The 15,800-nt window shown below is 46.6% G+C and overlaps 1 protein-coding gene across 1 annotated transcript in view; it reads left to right on the top strand.

The window, feature by feature from the left end:
* LOC112078151 (neurexophilin-1-like) overlaps positions 1-15,584 on the top strand; it is a 22,436-nt gene extending 6,852 nt beyond the window's left edge. The window contains exon 2 of the mRNA XM_024144470.2: positions 9,563-15,584. Coding sequence (XP_024000238.1) covers positions 9,563-10,330 — 768 coding nt within the window. The 3' untranslated portion in view covers positions 10,331-15,584. The remainder of the gene's footprint in view (positions 1-9,562) is intronic.
* The last annotated feature ends 216 nt before the right edge of the window (positions 15,585-15,800 follow it).

Genomic DNA, 15,800 nt, shown 5'->3' with positions numbered 1-15,800 from the left:
CAGCCCCCCAGGCCCTCAGCATCCCCTGCTGCCTGACTGACTGACATACAGCAGTAGAGAGAGGCATGATGGGTAGAGGAAGATTGTGCTCTGTGACACATCACCAGACAGGCACAAAGCTGCCTGTCCACAGACAGAAAACACTTTTCTGCACAAGCGCAATTGTCAAATCAAATTTTACAGATGTAGATCTTACCGTGAAATTCTTACTTACAAGCCCTAAACCAACAATGCAGTTTGAAGAAAATAAGAGTTAAGAAAATATTTACCTAATAAACAAAAGTAAAAAAAGGAACACCGGTACCAAGTCAATGTGCGGGGGTACAGGTTAGTCGAGGTACTTGAAGTAATATGTACATGAAGGTAGGGCTAACATAACTATGCATAGATAATAAGCAGCGAGTAGCAGCCATATAAAAAAAAAGGGAGGAGGGTGAGGGTCAATGCAAATAGTCTGGGAAGCCATTTGATTCATTGTTCAGCAGTCTTATGGTTTGGGGGTAAAAGCAGTTAAGGAGCCTTTTGGACCTAGACTTGGCGTTCTGGTACCGCTTGCCGTGCGGTAGCAGAGTGAACATGACTAGGGTGTCTGGAGTCTGACAATTTTTTGGGCCTTCCTCTGACACTGCCTAGTATATAGGTTGTGGATGGCAGGAAGCTTGGCCCCTGTGATGTACTGGGACATACGCACTACCCTCTGTAGTGCCTTACGGTCGGATGCCGAGCAGTTACCATACCAGACCGGTCAGGATCCTCTCGATTGTGCAGCTGTAGAACCTTATGAGGATCTGGGACCCATGCCAAATCTTTTCAGTCTCCTGAGGGGGAATAGGCGTTGTCGTGCCCTCTTCACTGTGTTTGGAAAATAATCGTTTTTTGGTGATGAACTTGAAGCTCTCGAGCCGCTCTACTACAGCCACATTGATGTAAATGGGGGAGTGTTCGGCCCTCCTTTTCCTGTAGTCCACGATCAGCTTCTTTGTCTTGCTCATGTTAAGGGAGAGGCTATTGTCCTGGCACAACACTGCCAGGTCTCTGCCCTCCTCCCTATAGGCTGTCTCATCGTTGTCGGTGATCAGGCCTACCATCGCTGTGTTGTCAGCTAACTTAATGGTGGTGTCGTGCTTGGCCACGCAGTCGTGGGTGAACAGGGAGTACAGGAGGGGACTAAGAATGCACCCCTAAGGTGCCCCCGTGTTGAGGATCAGCGTAGCACATGTGTTGTTGCCTATCCTTACCACCTGGGGGTAGCCCATCAGGAAGTCCAGGATCTAGTTGTGGAGGGAGGTGTTTAGTCCCAGCGTCCTTAACTTAGTGATGAGCTTTGTGGGTGCTATGGTGTTGAATGCTGAGCTGTAGTCAATTAACAGCATTCTCACATAGGTGTTCCTTTTGTCCAGGTGGAAAAGGGCAGTGTGGAGTGCAATTGAGATTGCGTCATCTGTGGATCTGTTGGAGCGGTATGCGAATTGGAGTGGGTTTAGGGTATCCGGGATGATGGTGTTGATGTGAGTCATGACCAGCCTTTCAAGCACTTCATGGCTACAGACGTGAGTGCTATGGGGCGATAGTCATTTAGGCAGGTTACCTTAGTGTTCTTGGGCACAGGGACTATAGTGGTCGGCTTGAAACACGTAGGTATTACAGACTCGGTCAGAAAGAGGTTGAAAATGTCTGTGAAGACACTTGCCAGTTGGTCTGCGCATGCTCTGAGTACACGTCCTGGTAATCAGTCTGGCCCGCGGCCTTGTGAATGTTGATTTGTTTAAAGGTCTTACTCACATCCGCTATGGAGAGTGTAATCACACAGTCGTCTGAAACAGCTGGTGCTCTCATGCATGCTTCAGTGTTATTTGCCTTAAAGCGAGCATAAATTGCATATAGCCTGTCTGGTAGGCTCGTGTCACTGGGCAGCTCGCGGCTGGGTTTCCCATTGTAGTCAGTAATATTATGCAAGCCCTTCCACATCCAACGTTCACAGAGCCGGTGTAGTAGGATTCAATCTTAGTCCTGTATTGACGCTTGCCTGTTTTATGGTTCGTCGGAGGGCGTAGCGGGATTTCTTATAAGTGTCCTGCTCCTTGAAAGCGGCAGCTCTAGCCTTTAGTTCGGTGCGAATGTTGCCTGTAATCCATGGCTTCTGGTTGGGATATGTACGTACGGTCATTGTGGGGACGACATGATCAATGCACTTATTGATGAAGCCGGTGGGTGAGGTGGTATACTACTCAATGCCATCGGATGAATCCCAGAATTTGTATTTTTTTTAAGCAAGTCAGTTAAAAACAAATTCATATTTACAATGATGGGCTACCCAAACAAAACTGGGCCAATTGTGCGCCGCCCTGTGGGACTCCCAATCACGGCCGGTTGTGATACAGTCTGGAATCGAACCAAGATCTGTAGTGATGCCTCTAGCACTGAGAGGCAGTGCCTTAGACCGCTGCGCCACTCGGAAGTCAACATATTCCAGTTTGTGCTAGCAAAACAGTCCTGTAACTTAGCATCCGCATCATCTGACCACTTCCGTATTGAGCCAGTCATTGGTACTTCCTGCTTTAGTTTTTGCTAGTACGCAGGAATCAGTAGGATAGAATTATGGTCAGATTTGCCAAATGGATGGCGAGGGAGAGCTTTGTACGGGTCTCTGTGCGTGGAGTAAAGGTGGTCTAGAATTGTTTTTCCACTGGTTGCACATGTGACATGCTGGTAGAAATTAGGTAAAACGGATTTAAGATTTCCTGCATTAAATTCCCCGGCCACTAGGAGCACCGCTTCTGGATGAGCATTTTCTTGTTTGCTTATGGCCTTATACATCTCGTTGAGTGCAGTCTTAGTGCCAGCATCGGTTTTTGGTGGTAAATAGACAGCTACGAAAAATATAGATGAAAACTCTCTTAGTAGATAGTGTGGTCTACAGCTTATCATGATGTACTCTACCTCAGGTGAGCAAAACCTAGAGACTTCCTCAATATTAGAGACCACGCACCAGCTGTTATTGACAAATTGACACAGACCACCACCCCTCGTCTTACCGGAGGTAACTGTCTTGCCGATGCACGGAAAACCCAGCCAACTCTATATTATCCATGTCGTCGTTCAGCCACGACTCTGTGAAACATAAGATATTACAGCTGTCTCTTATACACATCTAGATGTGTACAGTGCATCACCACAGAGAGAGAGTGTGTTAGAGAGAGTTAGAGGGAGGGAGAGAGAGAGAGATGACAAGAGGGGGAGAGAGGGAAATAAGGTGGGAGATATTAGGGCTGTCTCTTATACACATCTAGATGTGTATAAGAGACAGGACAAACCGTCATCTGTATTGACAATACAGTATTTACTGCGATGCGGCCTCCGCAGAAGTCAGAGCAAGCATCCGTGCTCTCAAATATTTTAACAATGCGGATGGCTTTGTATCTGTCTCTTATACACATCTAGATGTGTATAAGAGACATCTGCTGTGACCTTACAGCATTTACTGCGATGCGGCCTCCGCAGAAGTCAGAGCAAGCATCCGTGCTCTCAAATATTTTAACAATGCGGATGGCTTTGTATAGCTCCACATTGACATGATTGGTTGACAGTAGGTTGGGGCGGGAGGTCCTATATAAACACAAACTCACTTCCTTGACAACTTCCTTCACAACAGCTCTGCTGTCAACCAATCATGTCAATGTGGAGCTATACAGAGCCCTCCGCATTGTTAAAACATTTGAGAGCACGCAGCAATGCCGTACAGAGCTTGATTTGGTCTCTGCATGCATCTGGAGACTCTGCAATTGCGTCACACCCTCCATACGAAGCCTCCGACCACATTTTCAGATCAAGCATAAATTGGCTCTAATTCCAAAGAATTAGAAGCAATTTCACCTTTGATTATTAGGAAGGAAGCGTCACACAATTTTATTCCTCTGAGAATGCTAGCCACTCGAGAGCTTCCTATTTGTGCTGAATATACTTTTATTTATGTAAATAAAAAGTTATCTCAAGAACAAACAGCTTTAGAGAGCGGACGGTGGCGGAACTCCTTTTTACTGGAAATAGAAGCAGGTTTATTTGAAGAGGGGACATCTGTCACCATCTGCTACTACAAAGAGACCACTAGTGATGTCCTCCTGATGATGCAGTGGGCTATGGGTCCCATGCTGACCTCACCAGGCTGTGACGGGGGCTCCTGGTGAAATCATCAGGGGGTGATGGGGCTTCTGCTGACCTCACCAGTCTGTGACGGGCTGTTTGGTTACAGTAGGGAGGGAGAAAAGACGTAACTACCCACTCCAACAACCAGCTGACTCAGGGGCCTCCAGGGTATAGTCCCGAGATGTTGAAGTGATCTGAAGGACTACAGTACTATATGTCTCCAAGGGTAGTGCTCTGCTCTGGAAGGGTTTTCTGTTTACTGTTCTAGAACAGACTGAGCTTAAAGGAGATGAATGATGTAGGTTGGAGCCATGACAATGTTGATGGAGATGTCCAMACACTGTTGATGTTTGTGTTTGCAATATAACCAGACACAAAAGACAGATAGTATTAACTATGTCCACTGATATGACCTCAAATGAAAGTTAAGCCCGGTATTCCACAGTGCATCACCACAGAGAGAGAGTGTGTTAGAGAGAGTTAGAGGGAGGGAGAGAGAAAGGGAGGGAGGTAGAGGGAGAGAGAGAGAGAGTCCAGTCCCCTCTCAGGTCCTCTCAGACAGGTGGGCATATACAGTAGCAGAACTCTGCTTTAATCAGTTCTATCCCATCAACCACTGCTCTCGCTCTCCTCCTGCAATCCTGCTCCAGCACCGCACTCCACTCAGCCGCCTTGTCGATATCTTATAATGTACAAATTTGATAGCCAATTCAGAGCAAGGTCTCTCCCTCAGCATACTAAATGAAGCTGCAGGTCCAGTGGGATGGTAGAACTGAACTTGTCCAAAATGAGTAAGGAGCTCAAAAACAGAGAGAAAAGTTGCTGAATGTAAGTGAGTTAATCCACCCAGCATAGAGCTGAATGTCGTGAGTTCATCCGCCACAGATGAGCTGAATGTACGTGAGTTTCATCCACGCAGCATAGAAGGCTGAATGTAGTGAGTTCATCCACCGCATCAGAGCCTGAATGTAGTGAGTTATCCACCCAGCATAGAGGCTTAATGTAGTGAGTTCATCCCCAGCATAGAGAGTAATGTAGTGAGTTCTCCACCCAGCATAGAGCTGAATGTAGTGAGTTCATCCACCCAGCGCAGAGCTGAATTTAGTGAGTTCATCCACCCAGCGCAGAGCTGAATTTAGTGAGTTCATCCACCCAGCATAGAGCTGAATGTAGTGAGTTCTCCACCCAGCAAGAGCTGAATTAGTGAGTTCATCCACCAGCGCAGAGCTGAATTAGTAGTTCATCCCACCAGCAAGCTGAATGTGTGAGTTCATCCACCCAGCGCAGAGCTGAATTAGTGAGTTCCCACAGCGCAGAGCTGAATAGTGACATCCAGCCCAGCATAGAGCTGAATTAGTGAGTTCATCCACCCAGCGCAGAGCTGAATTAGTGAGTTCATCACCCAGCGCAGGCTGAATTAGTGGTCATCCAGCAGCGCAGAGCTGAAGATTTAGTGAGTTCATCACCGCATAGAGCTGAATGTAGTGAGTTCATCACCCACCAAGAGCTGAATGTAGTGAGTTCATCCACCAGCATAGAGCTGAATGTAGTTAGTTCATCACCCAGCGCAGAGCTGAATTTAGTGAGTTCATCCACCCAGCGCAGAGCTGAATTGAGTGAGTTCATCCACCCAGCGCAGAGCTAAGCTCCGGTGATCCCTTGAAGCTGACGTAAATTATTAATTAAGAGTCAAACGCCTTGTTTTTGTGAAATTACCTTTCCCTCCCCCGCCCTCCCGTCCACGCTAGCCAGTGGAATAATTAGTTATAAGGGCACAGCCGCTCTCCGATTTTAATCATGTACAGAAGGAGAATATTCCTACAGTGAACACATTAGGTCTGGATGTTTGGTGGGAGGGAAAAACACAAAGCGTCGGAGAACACTCTGAATCTGAGCAGGCGCTTGAGCCGTTAATTAAAAATGTATGTCATATTAGAGATGAAGATTTTCAACTCAACAGCCAGAGGAAAATTGAGAGCTTATTGAAGCCATCTGCTGCCAGGAGAAGGATGTGCTGCAAAAACACCTGCTGTGTGCCTCTATATGATCAAATACCATATACACCATCTCTATACATGTGATATTGTGAGAAGACACATCTGAATAGGTAAAACTCTCTATTTTCAGTAGCAGTATTTCTCCTAGTTGACACCATGGCCTCTCATCACCACCTGAGCACTGTGACAGAACAGAACAGTTAGTTCAGAGATTTGAGCTAACTTTCTCCATAATCTCTGTTCTGGCTTTTAGCAACTGTGCCTGGACGCCAGGGGAACAGGAGTGTAAAATGTGGTAACTGTCACTTTAATAGTCTTAATATTTCCTGTGGAGCTGGTGGGCTCTTGTTGATCATTTCCTCCTCTCATCCTCTCCCGTTCCTCTACCCCCTGCCGGAGAGAGGCCCCAGGCCTGTACTCACTAACGCTTAATGCGTCAAAATTACCACAGTGATGGAGCCTGCAGACCCCCCACATTCCCTCCAACCATGTCACTGACTCACACATGACAGACAGACGACAAAATCACCCCCCGCCAACAACCCAGACTCTGACTGATTGCACCTTCGCCCTCTTTCAGCTTTGTGTAGCTCAGATCGGGCTGATAAGCACTCTTTATGAAGCTTCATAAGTACTTTGAAACCTAACACCAACATTGTTCCTCGGATTACAACTCAGCCTAATACAGCTGCTGTTAAACAGGTCTATTAATCTTCTTCAACTGCTGTGCCATGCTATGTCAGTCTTATACAGCACTATTCAGCCCCATAGCATGTGTTTCCATCTTTCACTTCAGACATCCCTCAACATAAGCAGGCCATGGTATAACCTTCAGCACGGTGACTCACTTCTCACAAGCGTTCCTTCAAGCCATTAACCATCTGCTCTAAAGCGAGGGGTCTCATCCTCATTGTTTTATTACCCAGTAATCATCCATGAAGCCCGTTCTAACATGTCTCCCACACTGACACTGTGCACTTCAAATCGTTTGTTCTACAGAAGCACTCTCTCTTCCCTAACCTCTAACACACACGTCCTGTCTCACCCGAATGCTCTGTTTCCATATTCAGCTCCTTAAACGAACACATCTCATGCAAGTTATGGCTCAGTGAGATTTGTATTATAGAGGGGGCAATGTGTTTGTTGTTCAGCTCTTCTCCTTGCCGGCACTGCCTGTCTGAGTCACTGAATCACTGAGTGTCTGGGAAATGAGCTCAATGTAAACACAAGAGACAGAGTGTCATAAAGATTCATACAGTGGCACATTCCACACAACCCTGGAGGGCACTGTGATGGCCACCACTGAGACTCTGCAGTGCCACCTAGGGAGACTGGCAGACCGGCAGCGTGCTGCTCTTTGCCCACCAGACACCGTCCCATGAAGGGAGAGGAGTCAAACCCAAAGTGGCACATCATTCAGGGACAAGGGGGAATAGTGTTTTTGCAATCACAGTCACAGCGCCTGGCACGCACTCGCAGGCAAGAGAAGGCTTCTGAATAGATTCAAATCAATATGTGTTCTGCTCCATGTATTTTATTCATTATTAATGAAGCCAAGGAGGGATTCTCAGGGACGCTATCAGAAATGTCAAATAATATCACATTTTAGCCAACAGGGTTCCTTGTCAGGTTGATGTGTTTGTGTCTGAATGAGGGTCAGCTCCTGTGGGAAACATGGAAGATCATGTGAAGAACGTGATCACTGTGGCCCAGCCCAGGTAAACAGACCAGGGGTGTGTAGTGTTGACTGTGGCCCAGCCCAGGTACCCGACCAGGGGTGTGTAGTGTTGACTGTGGCCCAGCCCAGGTACCCAGACCAGGGGTGTGTAGTGTTGACTGTGGCCCAGCCCAGGTACCCAGACCAGGGGTGTGTAGTCTTGACTGTGGCCAGCCCAGGTAACCAGACCAGGGGTGTGTAGTGTTGACTGTGGCCCAGCCCAGGTACCCAGACCAGGGGTGTGTAGTGTTGACTGTGGCCCAGCCCAGGTTACTCAAACAGCCCTAGAGGGACCAGAGAGAAAGGCTGAGGTCTGGGGACTCCTCAGCTCCTCCAGAGTCTGAGTCCATAGCTAGACCATAACACAACAACATCAGTGGGATATCTCTACAGACTGCTGCAATGCAAGTTGTTATGAAAGGAAAATACATGTTTTAGAGCGACAGAAAATCAATATTACAAGACTGTCTGAAATGCAAGAGAAACAATCTGAGTGAGCCTGTAGAAATCTGTATAAAATGGAGTAAGAATGAGTAAAACGTAATAATTTGACTAAGCCGGTATAAGGAAGCCCTGACACTCAAAACAGTGGATGGATCAGAGCACAGACAGAGCAGCATGCATTATGAATCACTGTATAACAGTGGGATCACTGGGAGAAACCCTGCTCTATCTGGCAGGAGAGAGAGAGAGAGAGAGAGAGAGAGATGCCACAACAACACACACAACATACAAATACACACACACACTTATGCTCGCTAATAGGGTACTGTCCACACACATTCCGGCAACCATCCATTGCATAATGACACTAACACAAACAGAGGAACGGCGACACAAACAGACTCCTATCCTCTCCACGGTTAGATCAAAAGGACAGAAGAGCACTCCGGGCTCCAACAGGCGACAGTGCCTACCTGTTAATAGATCATTACCATCTAATAATTACCCATTACAGCCTGCTCTCACACACACTCCACAAAGCCACGGCTGAGCCGAGCACGACTGTCTTATCTCTCTCTCTCCTTTCTCCTCACTCACTGTTAACATCTGACAGTTTTGTGTGTGTGCCAATACAGATTTTTTAATTAAAACATAAAAAACCTTAATTGCACATCAAGGTTTATTCGCCTGCCCCTCCTCCRACCCCACACCGAAGGCACCGAAGCAATAATTGTTTCTCCACTCAGGCCTGCACTATGGGGCTTAAATCTCTACCTTCATCCCCCCAGGCCTCTCAAGTAGCTGAAGGTATAGGAGTCGATTTCTATTTCATCTGCTGCTTGGGGAGCAATATAGCTTCTCTGAAAACCAGACATTAAGGTATATCTGTTCTCAACCTGAATAGACACCAGAATGTAACAGCACAACATATATACCTGCATACTCAAACATTMATTTATAACAGTACAACATTGATAGAATGTCACAGTTGATATCTATAGCACCAGGAGCTAAATTAAGTATCGATTACATCTTTCATTCCTTTTCTGTCCTTGTTTCTTACTCCCTTCATAATAACTCCCCTTTTTTCTCCTCTTTCCATCTCTCTTTTCTCTCTCTCTCTCTCCCTTTTTCTCTTTCACACACCCTCTCCCCCTCTCTCTCTCACACTCTCTTGCTCTCTCAAACACACACTGCCCCTCTCTCTCTTTCACCCTCTCTTTTTCTCATTCTCTCTCTCCCTATCCCTCTTTATCTCCAGCTGGCCCTGGGTCAAGAAGATGACTCTCCAAGCCCCAAGAGCTCCTCAGCAGACGGGTCGTCCTCTAAGACGGTGGGTCTCCTGGGGAGTCAGACTCCCCTTTCCCCCCTGAGTCGCTGGATGCTCCAGAGTAAAAGTCGGGCAGCCAATGCCACCTCCCTGGAGCTGCCCTACCGCTCACCCATTCCCTTCTCCAAGCAGGAGTTCTGGGAGATGCTGGGTAGTGACCTGATGAAGCCAGACACCTCCTCTTCCTCCCGCGTCAAACGCCGGCCCATCGTCAAGACGGGCAAGTTCAAGAAGATGTTTGGCTGGGGAGACTTTTACTCTAATATCAAGACGGTGCGTCTCAACCTGCTGATTACCGGCAAGATCGTAGACCATGGCAACGGAACGTTCAGCGTCTACTTCCGCCACAACTCCACGGGCCAGGGCAACATCTCAGTCAGCCTGGTGCCGCCGGTCAAGGCGGTGGAGTTTGACCTGGAGCGCCAGAGCGTGGTCTACCCCAAGGACTCTAAGATCTTCAACTGCCGCGTGGACTATGAGAAGGTGGACCGCAGCAAGCGCACGTCGCTGTGCAACTACGACCCGTCCAAGACCTGCTTCCAGGAGCAGACACAGAGCCATGTCTCCTGGATCTGTTCCAAGCCCTTCAAGGTCATCTGTATCTACATCTCCTTCTACAGTACAGACTACCGCCTGGTCCAGAAGGTCTGCCCGGACTACAACTACCACAACGAGATGCCCTACCTGCCCTCGGGTTAGAGGGGGACACACAGGAGGGGGAGAGGAGGGACGAGGGSAGGAGTGACTCTGTAGGGTGAGGGGCCACCAGAATGAGCTGGATTAAACGTTTTATGTAATTTGCTGCAACGCCTCACCAGACAACCCCTCGCTGTAGCCAGACTACTGTACCCTGTAAAAACGTATATATGCAACAAATACAGTATGCACACAGTGAGGCATTGATATTTAGAGTGCTGTCATGAAGCATTCATCGACAGGAACAGTAGTAACTAGCACGCCCAACATCATCACACACGTTTACCTCAACTCAAACCTCTAATTTCGCTACCTACTTTGCTAAATACAGAAAACACCTACAAACATCTATGAATGTTTTCGTGAACTACTGCACACTGTCATTCAGGTGAGGTAGCACTCTACTTTCAAAAGGGCATCTTCCATTTGTTTCTGTATGGACCCTTGTCCCAATCTTTCCCACTGCTCCCATATCCCACCCCTCTCTCTCCACCCCTATGTCATCCCGATAGGCTATCCCACCCAATGTTTATTCTAAAGGTATGACATTCTATCAAAGAAAGAAAGAGCAAAGAGAGAAAGCAAAAGCAATCGCCAGACAAAAATATGGGACAGGGCTTAAGTTCAACGTGAGAGAAATAACTTCATTCTGCATAGAGATAGGCACTTGCCTCTCCACACATGATAGAGAGGGAAGGGGGAGAGAGAGAGCGAGAGCGAGAGAGAGAGAGAGCGAGAGCGAGAGAGAGAGAGAGCGTGAGCACGAAAGTGGGAGAGGGAGAGGCGGAGAAATGAGATTCAGAGAGCTCTTTTAATTAAAGTGGAGGAGAGAGAAGGAGATGTAGAGTATTCAGCTCCTTCTATTGTCCCCTCTGTATGAAAAAGATTACATTTTGTTGCAGTCAGGATTCCTGATTTCAAGCTTTGATAACTTCGGCTGTGTGTGGGAGATTTCTCTTTCCTGACAAACGCTGTGTGTTCACWAAAGTCTGATCRTTATCTGGAATAAATTAAAATAAAACTAATTAAGGCTTCACCGAGAGAGGGCGAAATGTATTCCTGGAAATCAAGTTAGGATTATTAGGATGCGAGCGAGGAGCACAGCGAGGGGTACAGCGATGGGCACAGCGAGGGGTATAGTGGATAGTTGTGTTATGGCTCCCTGACCCAGCAGCTTGGCCCTCAGTTAACAGCTCTCTCATCAAGATGAATAGCCACTGGCTGGCTGAACTCATGTCCATTTCACAAACAACAACACTAGACAAAATACTGTATATATCTCATTTAGGGACAACTGATTATGTACTGACAATATGGGCTGTTTGTAAATTGACTCATAGCACCTATATAGACTACGTGATGATTTCCTGACTATGTATTTTCCAATGGCAGGTGTCATACTTTGAACACTGAATGCATAATATATGGTATTACTAATGTATTTGTAAAAAGGAAAAACCTCAACGTAACAGAAGTGATTGAACCCCATGGCCTTTGGCACTGCTGTGCTCTGATTGGTCTGGAGGGAGCTTAGTGGGGTTTCTGTAGCACTGATGCCTGGGAGGCCAGTGTGTGACTTGGATCAGGAACCACTCACTATAAAGTCCTCCTCCTGTGGGGGGTACGGGAGCATCACGTCAGGTAGAGATGGAGCAATTTGACTGTAGGTAGAATAGAAGAGAGAGACAGAATAAAAGAGAGAAAGGCTCACTCACAAGGCTATATATGGGAAGTACTGTAAGTGAGATCTGAACATCAAAGTGTCTGGGTGTTTAATTTACTGTTAAAGAGTTGGGTAGCCCCTGTCTTTATGAGGCCATAACCACAACATCTCTGTTAGGCTGCTGCCGTTGCTGCCTCTCTCAGGCTGCCTCTCTCTGCTGCCGTTGCTGCCTCTCTCAGGCTGCCTCTCTCTGCTGCCGTTGCTGCCTCTCTCAGGCTGCCTGTCTCTGCTGCTGCTACAACAGCCCTGCAGGGTCCAGCAGGGAACATTAACCACTAACATCACAAAGACTAAATTATCTTCTAAGATATTACTGTTTATTCAGACGCATAAACCCCAATCTACACTTCAGACCCCTGATGCTTACTGGTGATTTGGTTTTCCTCTGAGCAAATGTTTTACTTGAAAAGACAATATGCAGTGGTTTGTCTGTGGTGGTTCTCCCTTGTCGAGATGTTTGTAAAATAGATCTGTCTGGTTTAAATCACTAGTGTCACAGTCAATCCTCATAGTCACACCTGCTGTGTTTAAATGCACACTAATAATCTGGAATTAGTCAGAATTCAATGAGTCTGAATTAAACAAGTAAACACCCATATTGGACAAGAAGAGTCCAGTAATCCGAATGAGCTCATTTCAAGTGAAACGAGTGTACAATACTCCTTTCCTAAACAATTTGTTTGGGATTTATTAAGTCAGTATTTGGCATGTAAACATTACATTCAGATTACTGTTGTTTGCATGACAGCTTTCTGGTGAATAWTTGCAATTGTTAAGAGGCMGTTTTGGACCTCTTAGGAACAAATTAAACATGAAAGGAAGCGATTGAAGACAAAAAATGATGTACKGCTCTGCATTAGTTGTTGGTGCTTGCWACCTTTTGGGAAAATGTGCCTCATGCAACCATCAATGGAATATCATTATACAGTAGTAAGCATGCAAACAGTAGACAGTATTCAGAACATATTAGAGTCCAAGTGCAGTTGATTTGTTTGTTTATTATGATCCCCAGTAGCTTTTGCAGAAGCAGCAGCTACTCTTCCTGKGGTCCACAGAGTTCATCTGAATACCCAGATACTCCAACAGAATTGTGCATGTAAGCATAGTACCTTCCCTGTCTCACAGTAAACTGATGCAAGTACTGCCTGGCAAGACCCTGTCCCTCTCCCTCTCAGAGTTGGCATGCAGGGAAGTATAGCCTCATGTCGCAGTTTGTAATGTTGGGATTTACCAACTAGTGTGTGGAAGTCTGCCATTGGCCTAAAGTCATCCCACTCCTCTTCCTACTCCCTCTGCCCATCTGGGCTCTCTTTTCCCTACCCACAACATGTCCTCCTATCCTCTCTGTGTCTCTCCTCTCACTGTGACCAGCTCCCCTAACCTCCATGCCCCCATGTTCCTATGTCGGGGCTACCTCCCCTGCCCTGGCGCTGAACTCCACTGTGGGCAGGTCCTCATCCATCTCTCTTTCTCTCCCTCTATCCCCGCCCGCCAGAGTCCAGCTCAGAGCTCATCTGGCTAATCTCTCGGCTTAACAGTGAGGCCAACTGAACCCTCACAGTGAGAACACACACACATGCCGGCGCAAACACACACACATCGCAGTGCTACAGAGACATGAACAAAGAAGATTATGTAAACAGTACCTCCAGCCCTTGTAGAAACACAGGCTGGTATGGGTGCTCCTTCTCCTAGCCCCCCCCCCCCCCGCCCGCCCCATTCAAAGTATTTTACCTCAGCTCCTTCCAATCTGTCATGTTAAAGACAAGAAGACTTCCTGGAAAGCAGGCTTAGAGGTGTTGCCAAACCTTGCCTAACCTACTGACGCCCCACTCACCTCCATCCCTCCACCAGCCCTGTAGCATCTGGATAAGACATCTGGACTTTCAGAGGAGACATGGAGTAAAACRCCTTGAGGTGGAGCCCCACCCCCTCCTGACAACTAGAAAACTAACAGAGACACTGCTGGACTGTTATGACTGCTGGGTCACATGTACCGCCTCTCTACCTTCCTCAGTCCCTCGCTCCAATCCTCACCCCATCCTCGCAAATTAACAGCAATATATCACTGAGACTCCACCATGCTCCTCTATGGCTGCTCAAACAGAGGGTGCTGCTGGTTGGAAGAAGAGAGAATGTTGCTGTAGGATGGCCAGTGTTGTTATGGTGACAGTCTTATTGTTGTCCAATGGAGTGTCAACAGACTTGTGGACAGTTGGCCTTCCATAGGCCACAGGGCAATGCTTGTCCTCTCAGCACACAATAGAAACAGAACTGACCGTCAGAGAGAGATATATATATATATATACAGTATATACATATACAAACTACAAGTTCTCTGACCTAAATAAAGTTGTATTTAATGTGGGTCATGCCGTGRAGTTGTCTGTTTTATCTTTTCACATTATTTTGTTTCAGTGTCATATTGATGATATAGCGTAAGGATAATATGATGGCATTAATTGTGGTTTCCGACATTCAAAAAATCAATAAAGTACACAAAATAACTTATCACTTGAATTGTAGAGAAACAGGCTCCAGTCTTATATCTTGTTTCGCTTGACAAATTCACTGGAAGCCAGAAAGTGTCAATGTCGATGAAATCTTTATTTGGTCTAATTTGCATATACTCATATTGTGCGCCAACGGCAAAGAACAGATGTGACAATGTGTGCTAATGGCCCTTACAGAGACACGAAGAGAGAGAGAAAGAGGAAAGAGAAATAAACTACAGAAAGGGGGGTAATGTTTCAACTAGGATGATGCATGCAACTCCTTTAATGAGCCTCTCCTTTCTTTCTTTCTTTGTGACTTTTCTCTCTCCTTCATTTTGGGAATGTAATTGACATTAAATCCGTTSGGCTTCTTAATTAAATCCCAGACAACTGTTAACGAGGAGATGAGTTCAAACCTTCAGCTCACTACATCCCTTTAAACAAGATCGATTACGGCATGGCTGGCGGCGAAGCCCCTCTCCTCCATCCCCCTCTCCYCCATCTCCTCATCCCTCTGCCAACGCCCCCTTGTTTCCATAAAAGCRCCGCCTGCCTCAGGATAACCTTGCTGGAGATGATGAAAGAAAAGGGAAAAAGTCAACAAGATAGAAGAATAGAAATCTAATTTGGAAGGCAGGGTTCTTGTGAATGTGAAATCTATATAACAGCAATGTAGTGGCTGACACACAGGGAGAGAGGAAGCTGGTAGTGGTGAAGGAGAATAGAGTGAATMGAGTTTACATGGAACAGTCTAAARGGAGAGAAACAACGGACACCAGTGTTGTCGTACTGGCACAGACTGAGGCGTTTTGGCTCTCTGGGAGAGAAAACAATTTGTGAGTGCGAGCATCTGGTTGKGGAAGTGGCGTTTCAGCAGGAGTAATAGGGAACAGGACCATAGTCAATTGAGAAAATAACTAGTGATGGCATGAGAAGGTGGGGGGAGGCGTGAAAAGCTAAAAGTGATAAATAGACATTCACACAAGTAACCTTGAGCTATGAAAAAGTGTATCCGAAGAGCAAGACAAGACTTGAAGAGCGAATGAGAGAGAGAAACAGAGAAAGGGAGAGAGCGAGAGAGAGAGAGAGAGAGAGAGAGAGAGATTATTTGCAGGGCATGCGTACTATAAGTCACCCACCTCCTAATTATACCCAACATGCCCTCTATACGCATAATATTACCAGCTAATCACTGATTGCCCATTATTGTCTGAGTCAACAACAGAATACTGTACCTCACCTGCCTGGGAACATG

This window comes from Salvelinus sp. IW2-2015, unplaced genomic scaffold (genome assembly GCF_002910315.2).
Source record: "Salvelinus sp. IW2-2015 unplaced genomic scaffold, ASM291031v2 Un_scaffold5317, whole genome shotgun sequence".
NCBI lineage: Eukaryota > Metazoa > Chordata > Actinopteri > Salmoniformes > Salmonidae > Salvelinus > Salvelinus sp. IW2-2015.
Note: the sequence above shows the minus strand (reverse complement) of the source record. Positions and strands in the feature narration are given on the sequence as shown.